A 14,990-nucleotide genomic window follows, 5' to 3' on the forward strand; every position below is an offset into this window, starting at 1 on the left:
ATTGTAAGCACAATGCCAGATCCTGAGAAGTGAAGCAGATGAGAGCTTAATTAAATGGAAAAGTTCTGGGAATGCTCTATTTCTCTGCTGTGGAACATCGGGAGAGTACACACATTTCACAAGGTCCACGGGGTGGAACCATGCCCTCATTCAGGTTTTGTATAGTTGTATGCACAATACCACTACTCAATAAATTGATACTACTACTACTAGTAGCTGCAACAACAAGTAGGCCATAAAATGAGTCTACTACTATAACTGGATGCAATAATTTGTTAATTGCAACTCTTTATTGTTTATATCATATACTAGAGTCCTATTATCAGTATTTTTTCTATAAGGAGAGCAATACACCTGTCAAGTATAAAGAGGTAAATGAATTATTTTAATTCATAAGTGTTTTTATGATATGACAATTTCATTTGCACCTTCAAACTCACCTATAGATGTGAATGATTAAAGCACTTTTGGACATGTCCCCACTCGGTTTAAAGCTAGTGACCTATAAATCTGGGACAATTCACAAAATGCTAAGCTCTGTCCTCATATGTCCAAGTTGCCTTGCTTTGCAAACCTGAGTCCAGATCTTGAAAGCAGATCAAAACTGGTAGGCCCTTACTACATTTCATTTATTGATTCTTAGTCCAGCCCTAAATTACAAAGTTAAGTTTAGCTAGTTATGTCACTCAGAGGTGTGAAAAACCAACACTACTGTGTACTGGAGTTAAGCTGACCTAGCCCTTGGAGTAGACAGTTATTGGCTGATGGATGAATTCTTCTGTTGACCTAGCTACAGCCTCTCAAGGAGGTGGATTAACTAGAGTAACAGCAGAACTCATCCTGTTGCTGTAGTGAGTGTCTATGTTGAAGTGCTGCAGCTATGCTGCTGTAGCATTTCTAGTCGAGTGGCCATGTTTGGTTATAAACTTCAATATGCAATTGTTTTGTCTTTTAAAATAACAGTAGATTTATCACTCTGACTCCATTCCTTTCCTAAAAATCAAAAGCAAAGGGTATATATTGTTTTATTACCCCTTTGTTTTGTACCCCTTCCAATTTTATATCTCATATAAAACCCTGAGCATCTTAAAGGGTAGGGATAGAGTTGGAAGGTGTCTTATAATAATTAACAACCTCTGTTCAAATATTATAGATTATGAAGCAGGCTTGTAAAATCTTTGTTAAAGTTTACTAGCTCATGCAGTGAATCCACATGCATGTCCTTTTACATGATGATTGGATGAAGGTGAGAAAACCTAGTGATACTTTACTTGTCCATCAAATACAATTACCCTGGGCAAATAGAATCTTGCTTTGTGCTGCATGTGGGATTTTTTGGGTAACATTTTTATGAACCGCCAGTATGATTCTGTACCTAGCACCTCAGTATTGCTACCCAATGAATGAAGGATTAAAATGTTCCATTTTTTCAGGTATAGAGCAGGTATAGGTGTCTGACTCATGCATGGCTGGAGACCAGAATAACAAGCTGAACATGTTTGAACGCAGGTTCTGGAAGGGAAAATGGAAACTCCCATGATCAAAGGTTAACACCTAACCACAAAAGCAGGTGAACATGGGAACACAGTCAGGCTGTGTCCTGAGAACAAAGGCAAGAGGTATCAGATGTCAGTGATAAGAACCGGCAACAAAGCAACATGGGAGCTCTCACGGAAGACTGAAAGTCAAAGAGACAGAGCTGAGATGGATTTTAGAATAGATAGGCTAGATGCAGACCTAGCATTGGCCACTCTAAACTCTCTCTTTACCTATGCTAATTCTCTCTTCTCTATGCTAATCTGAGGACTTCCTCATGCTGTATTTCAGCTAAAAACCCTACTCTGTTTTATAAGGCCACATGGCAGACATTTACTGAATTATCACAAGGGGATAAACATCTCTGAACACGAGTCTGCTTTAGTTTGACTTACTGGGCAGAGCTCACAGTAAGGAACAGGTGTTCTGGAGCCTAGGAGGCTTCAGTGTCAGAGGCACTGAGGCTGTGTGGCCTGCCTTGTGAAAGAATGTGATCTCTTGGGGGGACTGAAGCACTACCAGGATACCTCTGGAGAAGGTCTATACCAGGGCTACTCAACTTTGGTAGCTCTGGGGGCCACAGTGATACTCACAGAACATGCCAAGGGCTGGAACTTAAGTGAGGTTGCATATACATGCAGATATATATGCAAATAGATTATTTCACACTGACGGGCATGCATACAGAGATTAAGGCAAGACTACACAACACGCAAGCCCCATTTAAGTCAGTTCTGCTGATACTAACAAAATGCAATATTTACCCGATTTCTACCCATTTGACAGCACTTTTAATGAGCAGTGACGGTCCAGGAATTTAACTACTAAAATGCATATCAACAGAAGACCATTATATTGACTCCTTTTTTGTTTTGGCTCCTACCCATGAGCTGTGTGTTGAGCCCCAAGTAAACTCAAACTGCACCGCAGGCTGCAAATAAATGGTCCGCGGGCCGCATGCGGCCTGCAGACCACATGTTGAGTAGCGCTGGTCTACAGCATAGGGCGGGCATAACAAAAGCAGGACCACACCCACAACCTAGCATGAGTATAAGTATTCTGAAAGTATAGCTAGTGGAAGTAACCTCACCATCCTTTTAGAAAAGGAGTCTGGATGAAACTCCTTAACTGGATGGAGGTGGAGGCATGTCTGATGGGCAACATAAAGTATTCTCTGGACATACTGCCTTCCTTAGCTGTCCTACTTCCTGACAGCCCCAGAGAGTTACTTGGATTTCCATGCAGCTTGGTGCAGAAATATCATGAGCCATTAGAGCAGCCCATCACTGTGCTTTTCCTAAGATTTAACAGGTACATTATTAGGGCCCTACCTTCTCTTCAAAAAATACAAATCAAGGTCACTGATTAGATATGCATAAGTTTAGTACAGGCAGCCCCCGGGTTACGTACAAGATAGGGACTGTAGGTTTGTTCTTAAGTTGAATCTGTATGTAAGTCGGAACTGGCGTCCAGATTCAGCCGCTGCTGAAACTGACCGCCAGTTCTGACTTACATACAGAATCAACTTAAGAACCCCAAGCGTCCCCAAGTCAGCTGCTGCTGAAACTGATCAGCAGCTGATTCCAGGAAGCCTGGGGCAGAGCAACTCTGCCTCGGGCTTCCTGTAGTCAGCGCTGGTCAGTTTCAGCAGCGGCTAAATCAGGACGCCTGGGGCAGAGCAGCTGGGGTGCTGCTGGATTGCTCCAGTAGCGCCGCTCCTCGGCACTACTGGACCAACCCAGCAGCACCCCATCTGCTCTGCCCCAGGCGTCCTGATTCAGCCGCTGCTGAAACTGACCAGCAGCGGCTGAATCAGGACCAGAGCAGCTGGGGTGCTGCTGGGTTGGACCAGTAGCGCCCAGAGCGGCGCTGCGGGACCAACCGGCAGCACCCCAGCTGCTCTGCCACAGGCGTCCAGAGAAAAGCCTAGTCTGCTGGGGGGGGAGGGCGTACTAGCTGTGCCCCACCCCCACCCCAGCAGACCAGGAAGACACAGGCGGCGGACCGAGATGCACCGCGGTCCCGCCGCCTGGATCCTCCGCGGCTTTGCTCCCCGTCTCCCTGGTCTGCTGGAGACCAGGGAGACGGGGAGCAAAGCCTCTGAGGACGTTGGCAGCGGGACAGCCGCGGGGCGTCTGGGCTGTCCCGCTGCCGGCTTCCCCCGCGGCTTTGCAAAGCCTCGGGGAAGCCGGCAGCGGGACAGCCCAGACGCCCCGCGGCTGTCCCGCTGCCCGAGCCCCCCCGCAGCTTTGCAAAGCTGCGGGGGGGCTCGGGCAGCGAGGCAGCCCAGGCGCGCCTGGACTGCTCCGCTGCCGGCTTCCCCGCGGCTTTGCAAAGCTGCGGGGGGGGGGCGGGTAGGGGGGCTCGGGCAGCCCAGGCGCCCCTGGGCTGCCCGAGCCCCTCCGCGGCTTTGCTCTGCGTCTTTCTGGTCTGCAGACCAGGGAGACGCAGAGAATGCCCCAGAGTACACGGGCGGCAGGACCGCGAGGTCCCGCAGTCCGTGTACTCTGGGGCAGCCCCGTTCGTAACTGCGGATCCGACTTAAGTCAGATCCGCGTAAGTCGGGGACTGCCTGTACTGCAAAAGTAAATGTACCTTGATTCTAAACTGAATAAGTCTTACAAGTCTGTTTCACCTAATTTACTTTAACAATGGACTTTATAATGCAAAAGCATAGCCCATAAGAAGTTCCTGATATTAATGCTGGATACCATTAGGAGAACAGTATTCAACTGTAAGGTATTTAAAAGGAGAGTGTGAGTTCTTAAAAGATAACAGCTTAATCCTACAAATATTGCTAGGCTTGCTGCTTACTGCTCTGAGCAGCCCAGTGAAAATTATTGGGAGATATTTAGTGCTCAGCACTTCTGAAAATCAAGCCATACTTTAAGGTTCTGAAATATGGATTGAAGGGACTGGCTGTCTTTCCCCTAGTCTATACTAGGGGATAAGATTGAATTAAGATACACAACTTCAGCTACGTTAATTGTGAAGCTGAAGTATCTTAACTCGAATTTTGGCGCTGTCCACACTGCGGGAAATCGAAGGGAGCACACTCTCACGTTACTGGACTTTGAAGGGAGCAGCCAGATCACTGCTGCACCCATGGGGGGGTGTTGGCGCCAAAAATGGTATAAAAGGGGGCCATGTGAGGTGTTGAATAGAAGCTTACTGTCTGTTAATCCTATATATGCTGTTCATGTGTTTGTATAATGTCTTTGTGTGCAATTATAAGCATGTACTTGTATGGATACTGAATATTTCCCTGCATGTGGCTGAGCATTGGGCAGGGCCCGGCCTATGGACATGCTAATTGGCGAGGCCCTGTGGGACAATGGCATTCAATGGGCCAAGGACACACCGAAAGAATGAGTGGTGACTCATACCTAAGGGCTACCAGCAGGGAACACAGGAATAAGGTGGACCAGGTGACCTGCTGTAGCCAAGAAGAGACCAGGAAGGAGGGATAAATAGGCCATGTGGTGGACTCCATTTTTGTCTTCAGCTCAGCACTTCATCCCAGAGGCAGCATTATAGGGATTGAAGAGCCCGAAAGACCTGTGGACCCATCCTGATCCTAGGATGCGCAACAAGAACTTTTAAACCAGCAGCTGTAACATCTCTGCTAGAGCCTGCATTGAGAACTGGGAGATTCAATGCATGTAATGTACTATTCTTTAACAAACTTACTCTCATGCTTTTCTTTATTGTAATAATAAACCTTTAGATGTTAGATGCTAAAGGATTGGCCCAGCGTGATTTGTGGGTAAGGTCCAAAGGGTAAATTGACCAGGGATCTGTGGCTGGTTTCTTGGAACCGGACAGAACTTGTTCAGGGTAGGTGGGATTGGGTGCTAGGACCCCCCACCTGTGTATGAGGCCCGGGCCATCTGGGGCACGGATATTGCTGGGGTGTCAGAGGGGTTTTGCGCATGAGGCTTCAGGCAGGCAGCTGAAGCGCTCTGTGGGACTCGTTTGTGGCCGGTTTGGAGAGGTCACCAGTCTGGGGGCTGTAAGGAGCCCTGAAGTTGAGCAATTCGCCCTGAGCGGACGCCCTCAGCTGTGCCCAGACATGGCCCGGTCCGTCACACTCCTCATAAAAGTAAGACGACTGGCATTGGCCGGAGTACCCCTCTCAGTTCGAATTAGTGTGTCTTCACTAGATCTACTAATTCAACCCCCAGAAGATCAACTGCAACTGTTTGTATCTTATCTATAGTGTAGACATGGGCCTTTAGGAATATATATTTTTGGACCAAATATTTTTAGTTCAGGGCAAGGTAGACATCTGCTTTTTCTTACTCAGAGAATAATTGCATTTAACACCCCTCCCCTCCCCTCCCTTCCCCTCTCAAAAAGCTATTTGCGTATACTGCTCTGGTTAACTTTCTCTTCTGGGGACTGGCTGTTTGGAGACTTTCCTGTGTAGCTCTTCTAAATCCCAAGGGAATATAAGCAGTTCCCTTTGGGCAACCTTGAGCTAGGCAGAAAGTCACCTCCTCTTCTTAGGGACATACCTCAAAACAAACATTTTTGCTTTTTTTTTTTAAATCTAGCTTTGGAACTGCTTCGTGTTTCCCTGCTAACATGATGTAACTCATTTCCAGCTGTACATTTCTTCATCTTTTGTTCAGTACAGAGGAAAAAGAAAATCATATTCACTATTCAATCCCACAACTGCATTTTAACTGGATACAAAAAATTTAAAGATTGAGTGAGGAACTGCATCTTCAATTTCCCCCTTCTCAGCAGATATAGATATAGTTGTTCCCAAAGAAAACAAGGGCCTGGTTCAATATCCCTGATGATATTGAGTACTTGATTGAGCCCAAAGCTGGGTCTTTCCCCCTTGAGCAAATTACACCACTGGAAACAACTTACCTTATAGTAGCTCAAACCTTAGAACCATTCCAGGTTTGACTCCATTTTCCCAGTTGCTAATACTGCCACTTCCTGGCTGGTGCCATTTCATGAAGCAAATTCTCATACCTTTCCCTTAGAACTCAGGAAGTACATAGTTTCAGTGACCAGAAAAATTACCAACAAAACCATCAAAAAGATTTCGGAGTGCATTTTTGGTATAGGGAGTCATATACATAATTCTTGTTATCGTAAATGGTAGGCACTTGCATAACTCAGTAACAGCTGAAGTTAGTAGGTGAATTTTTAAAATGCTTCAAAAAGAAAATAAGGCTCTTTATCTGAGCAGCAAATATAGTAAATCCCATGCAGTGATTTCTACTCCAGTTAGGTCAATCCTATCTTTAGTGGGGAATTCTGAAAACAACATTATACCTGTATCCTGTGAGGGGCTCACACTGTAGCTGTCACTTTCCTTGTCTACTGATCCTGCAGCTCTGGGTGTTGGCAGCCTCCAATCTGTAGTGAGAGTGTGGGCTGATATAGTAGGATGGGGTCTGTTGAGAGTCCATTGACTAGCATACCTATTGCGAGCTGTGGGCCCAGTTTTGGCATTTCTTCTTGTCGTAGGATCTGTGATTGACAAACAGAGCATCTTTGCCATTAGTTTCTTAATTACTCACTGAAAAATCACTAGCGGAATAATTGAAATGAAGTGGTAACTGACATACTGTTACAAACAAAACGTTACAAAAAAGAGTTAAGGATGAAAATGTGATTCAGTGAAGTGCAGTGAGAACCCTCCGTAATGAGAACATTTTTTTCACAAAAATTCTACCGTCACAAAAGTCTCGGAATGAACAAATAAAGGTCTCCAACCAGTTCCCAACTCGGATGTAATTTTATTTCACTCATTATCTCTTCAAGTGAATCATAATAACTAACCCCACCCCAATTTATAAAATATAAATGAAAAGATGACAAGTGTCTAGGAAATTATATTATCACATTTCTTATTTTAGGGATCGTACTTAACATTAACATGCATCAGTATTACTCACTATCAAAACCCTATGCATTTATTATTTATTTGTTTGCATTTGGGCTTGTATGGTATTGATCATGCATATTAAAGAGCTGCTACAGGGTAGCTGAAACATGGCCAACTTTAAACTCCTTCAAGTCCTGATGGTAATCCATACAAATTCTTAGAGTGTCTGAAAAAAAAAATCACCCCAATTCTTCCTTAGAAATAAAAGGAAATCAACTATTTATATAGATCCTAAAATATTTTATGCTTTGCTGACCCAGAGACAATCCATTCCAAGGAAGTACAAGCAAACTAAGGCTACAGCTACACTGCAACACTATTTTGAAATAACTAGCACTATTCCGAAATAACTTAGTCCGTGTCTACATAATAGGCAGTTATTTTGAAACAGTGTCAAAATACTGTCAAGCTGGAGGACTTCTTACTCCAACTCCTGCAATCCTCATTGTATGAGGAATAAGGAAAGTTGGAGGAAGAGTGCTTTATTCTGAAATTAGTGCTGTGTAGACTCTCCATATTTTGAAATAAGCTATTTTGAAATAAAATATGCAATTGACGTAGCTCAATTTGTGTAGCTTATTTGGAGTTAAATCCTGCAGTGTAGACACACCCTACCTGCCAAAAGCAAATGCCTGGGCTTTGCTGACATCATCAGTTGTGCTGGTACAAAAACAAGGTTTGTTTTCCACCATAAACAGAGCCCTACTAAATTCACAGTCCATTTTTGTACATTTTACTGGCACAGCTTTTTTAAAAATCCTGAATTTCATGGTGTCCAGCTCTGAAGGCAGCACTGATACTATCAGAAGAAATCAGGAGGTACTGTTGTTTACTTTTAACCTGCAGTATAGAGTAAAATTCCCCAAAGACCAGATTTCATGGTTCATGATATGATTTTCACGGGCATGAATTTGTTAGGGCCTTGCTCATAAGCCAAAGGGAAAAGAAAAGTTTTTAATTGGCAAATGGAAAGTGACTAAACCATCAGGGAAAGATTTTTATTTTGAAGCTTTGATTAGTAAAAATGGTGAGTAAAGGAATAAAGAGTGCTCTTTGATCTTCACATGGTAAGTCTGTTCTATTACTTTGGAGCAGGTGATTTTAACAGAAATGGGCTTAAGGATAAACTATCAGTAGATACTGACTTTGAGCATTGTTTCTGAATCCACATTCCCTGTGAAGCCTTTACAGCTTGTTACTTCAAAGGTGCAAGTTATTTATAAATACAAAATGACCATGCGTTTTTGACCTTCTATTTCAGATCCTCCTCCACAGCAAAGCAAAAATATAAACTCAATGCCATTGATAAACACTATATCATACTTGTCTTTTAGAACAAGGACAATAGTTGCAAAGTTAGTATCTAGTTATAAAAAAATTAATGTAGGAAATTATTAAGAGGCTAGATTGTCAATGTTCATTCTGCCCTGAGCAAGACATGGCGCATAGCTGCACCACTTCAGAAGCAGACCGAAGGAGGTGGTAGAGGGGGTGTTTAGAACTGTGAAATTACCACATCACTGGCAGATTTCTTCCTCTTCTATGACAGTCGAGTTCTGTTGGATGGAGGGGCAGAGGCTTGCCATTAATCATTCCCCATTCCTGTTTGCTCACTATTGTTTTTCTCCCCTAATACTATGAATTGTGATATCAGTATTTGGACGGTCAGGCTTGAGGAGCAAGTGAGGAGGAATTGTGCCTTCTTATTCTCCTATGTGGCTTTGTAAGGCTAACTCATATCCACTGTAGATGTGAAACCCAAGAAGCAGTGGATGTGCGTAGAAGATGCCCTCTTTAGATTCCCTTTGTCTAACAGCTGCATGCTGCAGTTAGACACTTGAGGCTCAAGCTTGAGGGGCATGGGCTAAGGGGCTGTTTCACTGCTGTGTAGATATTCATGCTTGGGCTGCAGCACAGTTCTTTGCCTTTAGCAGAGTTCCAGGAGCTGGGAAGTGAGCAGCTATTCCTTGACTTTGTAGCTATACAGTTGATAAGATCTCAGCTAGCCAAGAATATCACTAATAAATACACATTGTATATGTTTTCAGAACCATTCATCCTGAAGGTTCCCAAAACCCTCTGCAACCTACTGTGAAATATATACACTGTGCACCACTGAAATACAATTACCTCTAGCAGAAGAGGACCACTTGATCAGAGGACAAATTTTGACCCAGGATATTTGGAAATGTTCTTGCAAATACAAAAAAGGTGAATGGACCTTTAAAATTCAGGCACATTATGTAGGGCCTCAGTTTTTTGAGGTATCAGAGGCATCTCAAAGAAATAACCTAAACCACCCACATTTTATTTGAGTCCATTTCTCAGGTCCAATTTTGTCTTCTGAATAAAACTTTAGATTTTGAACAACAATTATTTTACAAGTTAAAAAGGAGACTATTTCACAGACTTTTTGCAATCACATATATGGATTCTGATGCATGGATGGTCTCTGCAATGGAGGGGATCAGCAATCTGAGCTCCCAGCTTGTTTGGAGAATTGTTATTTTAACATATCTGCTTTAATGCTAGTAGCTATTCTTAGTCATCAACACAAGCAGCAGGGCTGTTCTTATGCAGGGCTGTTCTTATGCAGCAGAGAAAACTGAAAATTGCATCGCCTTGTGCCCCTCAAATTCATTTAAGTGCGTTAAGTTCGGGAAATGCTATTCAAAATTCTAAGATTGGACCTGGGCACAGCAGGGAAGTTGGGATAATTTTTATAGTGAAGTGCTGAGAGACATTGAACCAAACAAACTTTATATGTGAGGGAAACCACTTCATGCCAGAGGTTTCTGGGTAGGACTCCCAGAACCCCTACTTCCAGCACTTATGGTGCATATGTAATGCTGATAGATGGAACTGAAACTGGGACCTCTAAAGCTTAGTGCATGAGCCTTTACCACTTGAGCTAAAAGCCAGCTGGCTCTCAACTAAGGCTATAGAGCAAACTCAGGCCACGTCTTGCTGGACCAGAGATCAGTCTTCTTGTATTCAATTTAGCGGTTCTAGTTAAGACCCGCTAAATCGAATACTGAGGGTGGCTCCTGTCAGTGCTGGTACTCCTCACAATTGCGAGGAGTAAGGAAAACTGACAGAACCTCCCATTTGCTCCCATTGGCTTCCTTCTGTGAAAACAGCACCAAGCTTGGCCTAAGGTAAGCTGACTCTAGCTATGTATTTTAAGTATCTGGAATTGCTTACCTTAAATCAACCTTTCAGGTCTATTGTAGACCTGGCCTCATTCTCTCTCTCTGTAAGTGGCCTAACTGCTACTACCTGAAACAGTATACTACACCCAGTAAATGTGTGGGTTACACTTAGTGTTATTTTCAAATATTCAAGGAATGCTAAAACAGACAATAAATATATTTAACATGTTTCCCACCACATTTTCTGGGATACATGTGGACCAGGCTTGATTAAAAGCCTATTTTAACTAAGTAACAGCATTTCCATTGTCTTCAATGGGTTTTTATCTGGAGGAGATAAGGGAAGGAAAATGTAAGTATTCTGGTGTGTTATCTAATATCTAATCATCCCTAGAAAAAACAACTTTGGAGGGCAGGATCTTGCATAATTAAAAATAATAGATTTTAAACCATTGCAGGTTTCTATTCTATTGTTCATTCTTGTAATCTTAATTTTTCAATATAATAAAAATCAATAACTATACTTGATCTTTGTATTCTATATATCCTAAGAATAGATTATATATACTTTCAGTATGCCATATTACTATCTAATACATACTCTTTAGATTAAATTCAATTTTTCCAGTTATACAGATATGGAACACCTTTATAACAGAGTTTAGGAAGAATGCATTGTAGTAGTGTATTTGTCCATTTTGGTGTTTAAATCATTGTAAGACGATCTCAGCTTGGACATAATTGGGAAAATGAATTCCATACGGTAAGTCGAAATGTAATTTTTTCAAAAATGCAGTAATGAGAAAGTGTATTTCTCAAATCCTAGACTGTTAGAAACAATCACAGTTTATTGCTACACTGATTTCTGAAAAATAAATATCTATTATATATTAAAATCCATTAGAAACATTTACTCAATACATTCTAGATGTTAAAATCCAGCATAAATTTTCTTTGAGGAAAATTCACATCTGAATTGCTTAAATTATATCTCCATTTTAACACGCAAAGGAAGCTTGTACTGTATTAATCTTAATATGTAACACTTTCACAGTGGTTCCAATTGGAAGACTATTTCCTGTGAACAAAATAATTCCCCCACTGCATTTTAAATACAGAAAGTACCATGATAATGTAAATACAGTGGTAATGATATCCACTATAGGTAATATAGTCTCTTTTATACTCACTTGTTCCTGGCCGGGCATCAGAAACATCAACCAATGGTCCAGTAGCTTGTGAGACAGACTGGTAATGTACTGTATGAGTAACTGTCAATGATTTCTGTTTGGATGTCTCTCCAAAATCAGCATCAGTTAACAACACTGTTGATCTGTCATCTGTAAGCAACAGAAAATAGGCATTAAAATAAGGAATACTTTTTTTTGTTGATCCTTCAAAATAGTTTAAATCATCAGGCTTATATAAAATCAAATAAATGAGTATTAAGTATGGGCCTTTGTTTCCGATCTGATGACCTTAAGGGATGCAGATAAGCTTTTTGTGTATTTTTTTTTAGAAACTCTAATGCCTGTAACAACCTTTTGCCTTAAATACTTTGACTTTTTCTATTCTGTAAACACTTGTCCACATTCTCACAGTCTCTTTATGTTTCATAGAGCACAGATTAACATGACCATGGATTATTTAATTACTTTTTTTCCATGCATAAACAATTGCCTCTGTGATGTTGAAAGGAGTTTGTTAACTATCTTGTGCTTTCTCTTCTGGTTAGCTTTGCCTCTGCAGCACCAGAACAAAAATACTGCAGTGCTAGGGTCTCAATCACGTACAGTGCTTATAAACCTGCTTAAGTACTTGAGCACTCTCATAGAAATCAGTGGGATAAATCTTGTGCTTACTGTTAAGGATGTACATAAATGCTTTTGGGGACTAGAGCCTATGAGTCAAATCTCAGCTCTTTCTTATGCTGCAAAGGGGACTTCCTGCAGCAGAACTTCACTAGCATGGGTCAGCATTACAACTATGGATGTTAAGGACTAGTTGACTATCTGATAATCAAATGCTGACAGGATAGTCAACTAGTTGCTTCCTCCCCTTGCTGCCTCTATCAGACAGAGGCAGTAACGGGGGCGAGAAGATGGGGATACTTCAAAGTGGCAGCACCACACAGAACCTGGAGTCCTCGGCTCCATGCAGCTCTGCCGCTTTGAAACACCATGGTGGCGTTTCAAAGGGGCTCCTCCACGCATCTGATCTTGGGCTCTATGCAGGCTGCCCCTTTGAAATGCTGCTGCTGCATTTCAAAGAGGCAGCGCCAGACAGAGCCTGGGATCAGCTATGTGACACTGCCCCTTTGAAATGCCGCGGTGGTATTTCAAAGTGGCAGTGTCGCGTGAAGTCTGGGGTCAGCTGGGGAGTCCCCAGCTAATCCGAGGCTCCCTGTGGAACTGTCTCTTTGAAACACCATGGCGGTGTTTGAAAGGGGAAGCGCTGCCCTATCGACTAATTGAATAGTCGATGCAAAAATGCGTTGTCTATTTGATTAGTGAATTACTTGATACTTAACATCCTTGGTCACAACAGGAAGAGGACTTGGGGAACATGGTGCAAAAGTGGTATTGATCCTCTGTGTGCTGTTGAGTACAGATAAATGGGGGTTTCTTCCTACTCCTGAACTGCAGCATTTGTGGAGTGGGGTAAGAGAGGGAGTTAGACCCCAGGCTGAGTAGGGGAGAAAGAAACACTTGTGAATCCACAACTACATGGATTTTCTGCCAAGAGACAGTACAATCCATTGAGGATTCCTTTTTACTATCCACAAAGAATCTCCTCCTACCCCTGCACCAAAGCAGGCTATGTGGGGGAGCTGCAGCTAGTAGTTTTTTTTATTCCAATTGTGGTCACAGTGCTATTTTTTACAAAGAAGCTATACAGAATGCAGAATATGTTGCCCATTCTATCACACATGATTTAATAAGAAGTTCCTTACAGGCCTACTATAATCATTGGTATATCATCCATTGACTTCACGTTTGCAGAACAACTACATTTGTATGCTTAGTGATATCCAGGTTGAGTCTCCAGAATTTCTTTTACATTATTACAGTCTTTCTAATCTATTCTGAGTAGCAATAAAAGCCCTGGAAAATTCTAGCTATCACACAATATATAGCTTTTTAATGCACTTCTAAATGGACTGCCTGCAATGGTGCATCTGTGAATTTACCCATCAGCTGAGGCTGATCCACTGTTTCTATAAATTGTTTTTTTTTTTTTTTTCAACTGACGAGAGAACATTAACATGAGCAATGCTGCACAGAAACATAACTAGCATTTTTTGCCCAAAAAAGGCCCTAAACAGGATGAACGTTATGAAACCAAACTACATGGTCCTTGACAAAAGAGGAGCTCTTACACAGGTCATGAATAAAACCTGCCAAAGTCGATGTAAATCCTGTCAAAGTGCCAGCTTACTATTACTGCGTTGTGCAACACAATATTACTGTGGCATCGATCACATTGCTCTAGTTAAGGAGCTAATAGCATTTCCATTATAATCCCCTATTGCCCAGCTACTATAACTCAAGAGTGAACTCTCCCTACATGATAAAACTTGTAAAAAAACCAAAACAAAACAAAAAAAACCCTGCAGCACAGAAATGAACTTTGGAAATATAAAACTGAAAACAAAAATGTCCATGTTGCAGGTACACATGGGTCTCATTTTCACAGCAACCTTATAAATCATGGAGCACAGAAAGGGCTGAATCCTCCAGTACTGCCAGATCAAGCTAGCTTGGCACAGGATGTGATGAGACAAAATCAGATCATTCTTCCCCAATCATGGCACTGACAGGAAGCCACAGAGCTGAGCTATGTTATATTGGCTAGCTCCACTGCTTTCCTGCCCTCTGACCCCATCCAAAATGTGACCACTACACATGTTTTATATCACTGGAGGTTCCTTTATTAAAGTGCCATCCTTTGACGACTCCTTAAACCAGATTCAAGTCTGCTTTAGACTGCTTTTTGTCCAAAATAGCAGAAAACTGTCTCTTTCTGTGAGCTTTCAGCCATTTTGGGCTGAATACTTAGAAAAAATGATGTTTTCATGAGATTTCAAATGTATCAGGCACAACATGATTTATTTATTTGTGGCTTTTAACTTGAAAACAGAATGACAGCAGTAAGTCTGGTTCCAGGAGATTTGGTATCCAACCTTTGGGCCTAGTTTTAATGTATCTAATTTTTTATTGTTTTTTTATTCAATGTATGAGATGACAGAATAGCTTTGTCTATAGCTATGAAGATATATACATAGGGGCTGTGTCTACACTGAACCCCTTTTCCGGAAAAGGGATGCAGATTAGACACTTTGGAATAGCAAAATCCGCGGGGGATTTAAATATCCCCCGCGGTATTTGCAT

General features: G+C 42.1%; 1 protein-coding gene across 1 annotated transcript in view; it reads right to left on the reverse strand.

Moving 5' to 3' along the window:
* Positions 1–14,990, reverse strand: part of DSCAM (DS cell adhesion molecule) — a 697,767-nt gene that overhangs the window by 38,344 nt on the left and 644,433 nt on the right. Inside the window, exons 30-31 of the mRNA XM_075912112.2 lie at positions 11,790–11,939; positions 6,832–7,029 (exon numbers count right to left, since the gene is read on the reverse strand). Of these exons, the coding sequence (XP_075768227.1) occupies positions 6,832–7,029; positions 11,790–11,939 (348 nt within the window). The remainder of the gene's footprint in view (positions 1–6,831; positions 7,030–11,789; positions 11,940–14,990) is intronic.

This window comes from Pelodiscus sinensis, chromosome 1 (genome assembly GCF_052426305.1).
Source record: "Pelodiscus sinensis isolate ZL-2025 chromosome 1, ASM5242630v1, whole genome shotgun sequence".
Lineage (NCBI taxonomy): Eukaryota > Metazoa > Chordata > Testudines > Trionychidae > Pelodiscus > Pelodiscus sinensis.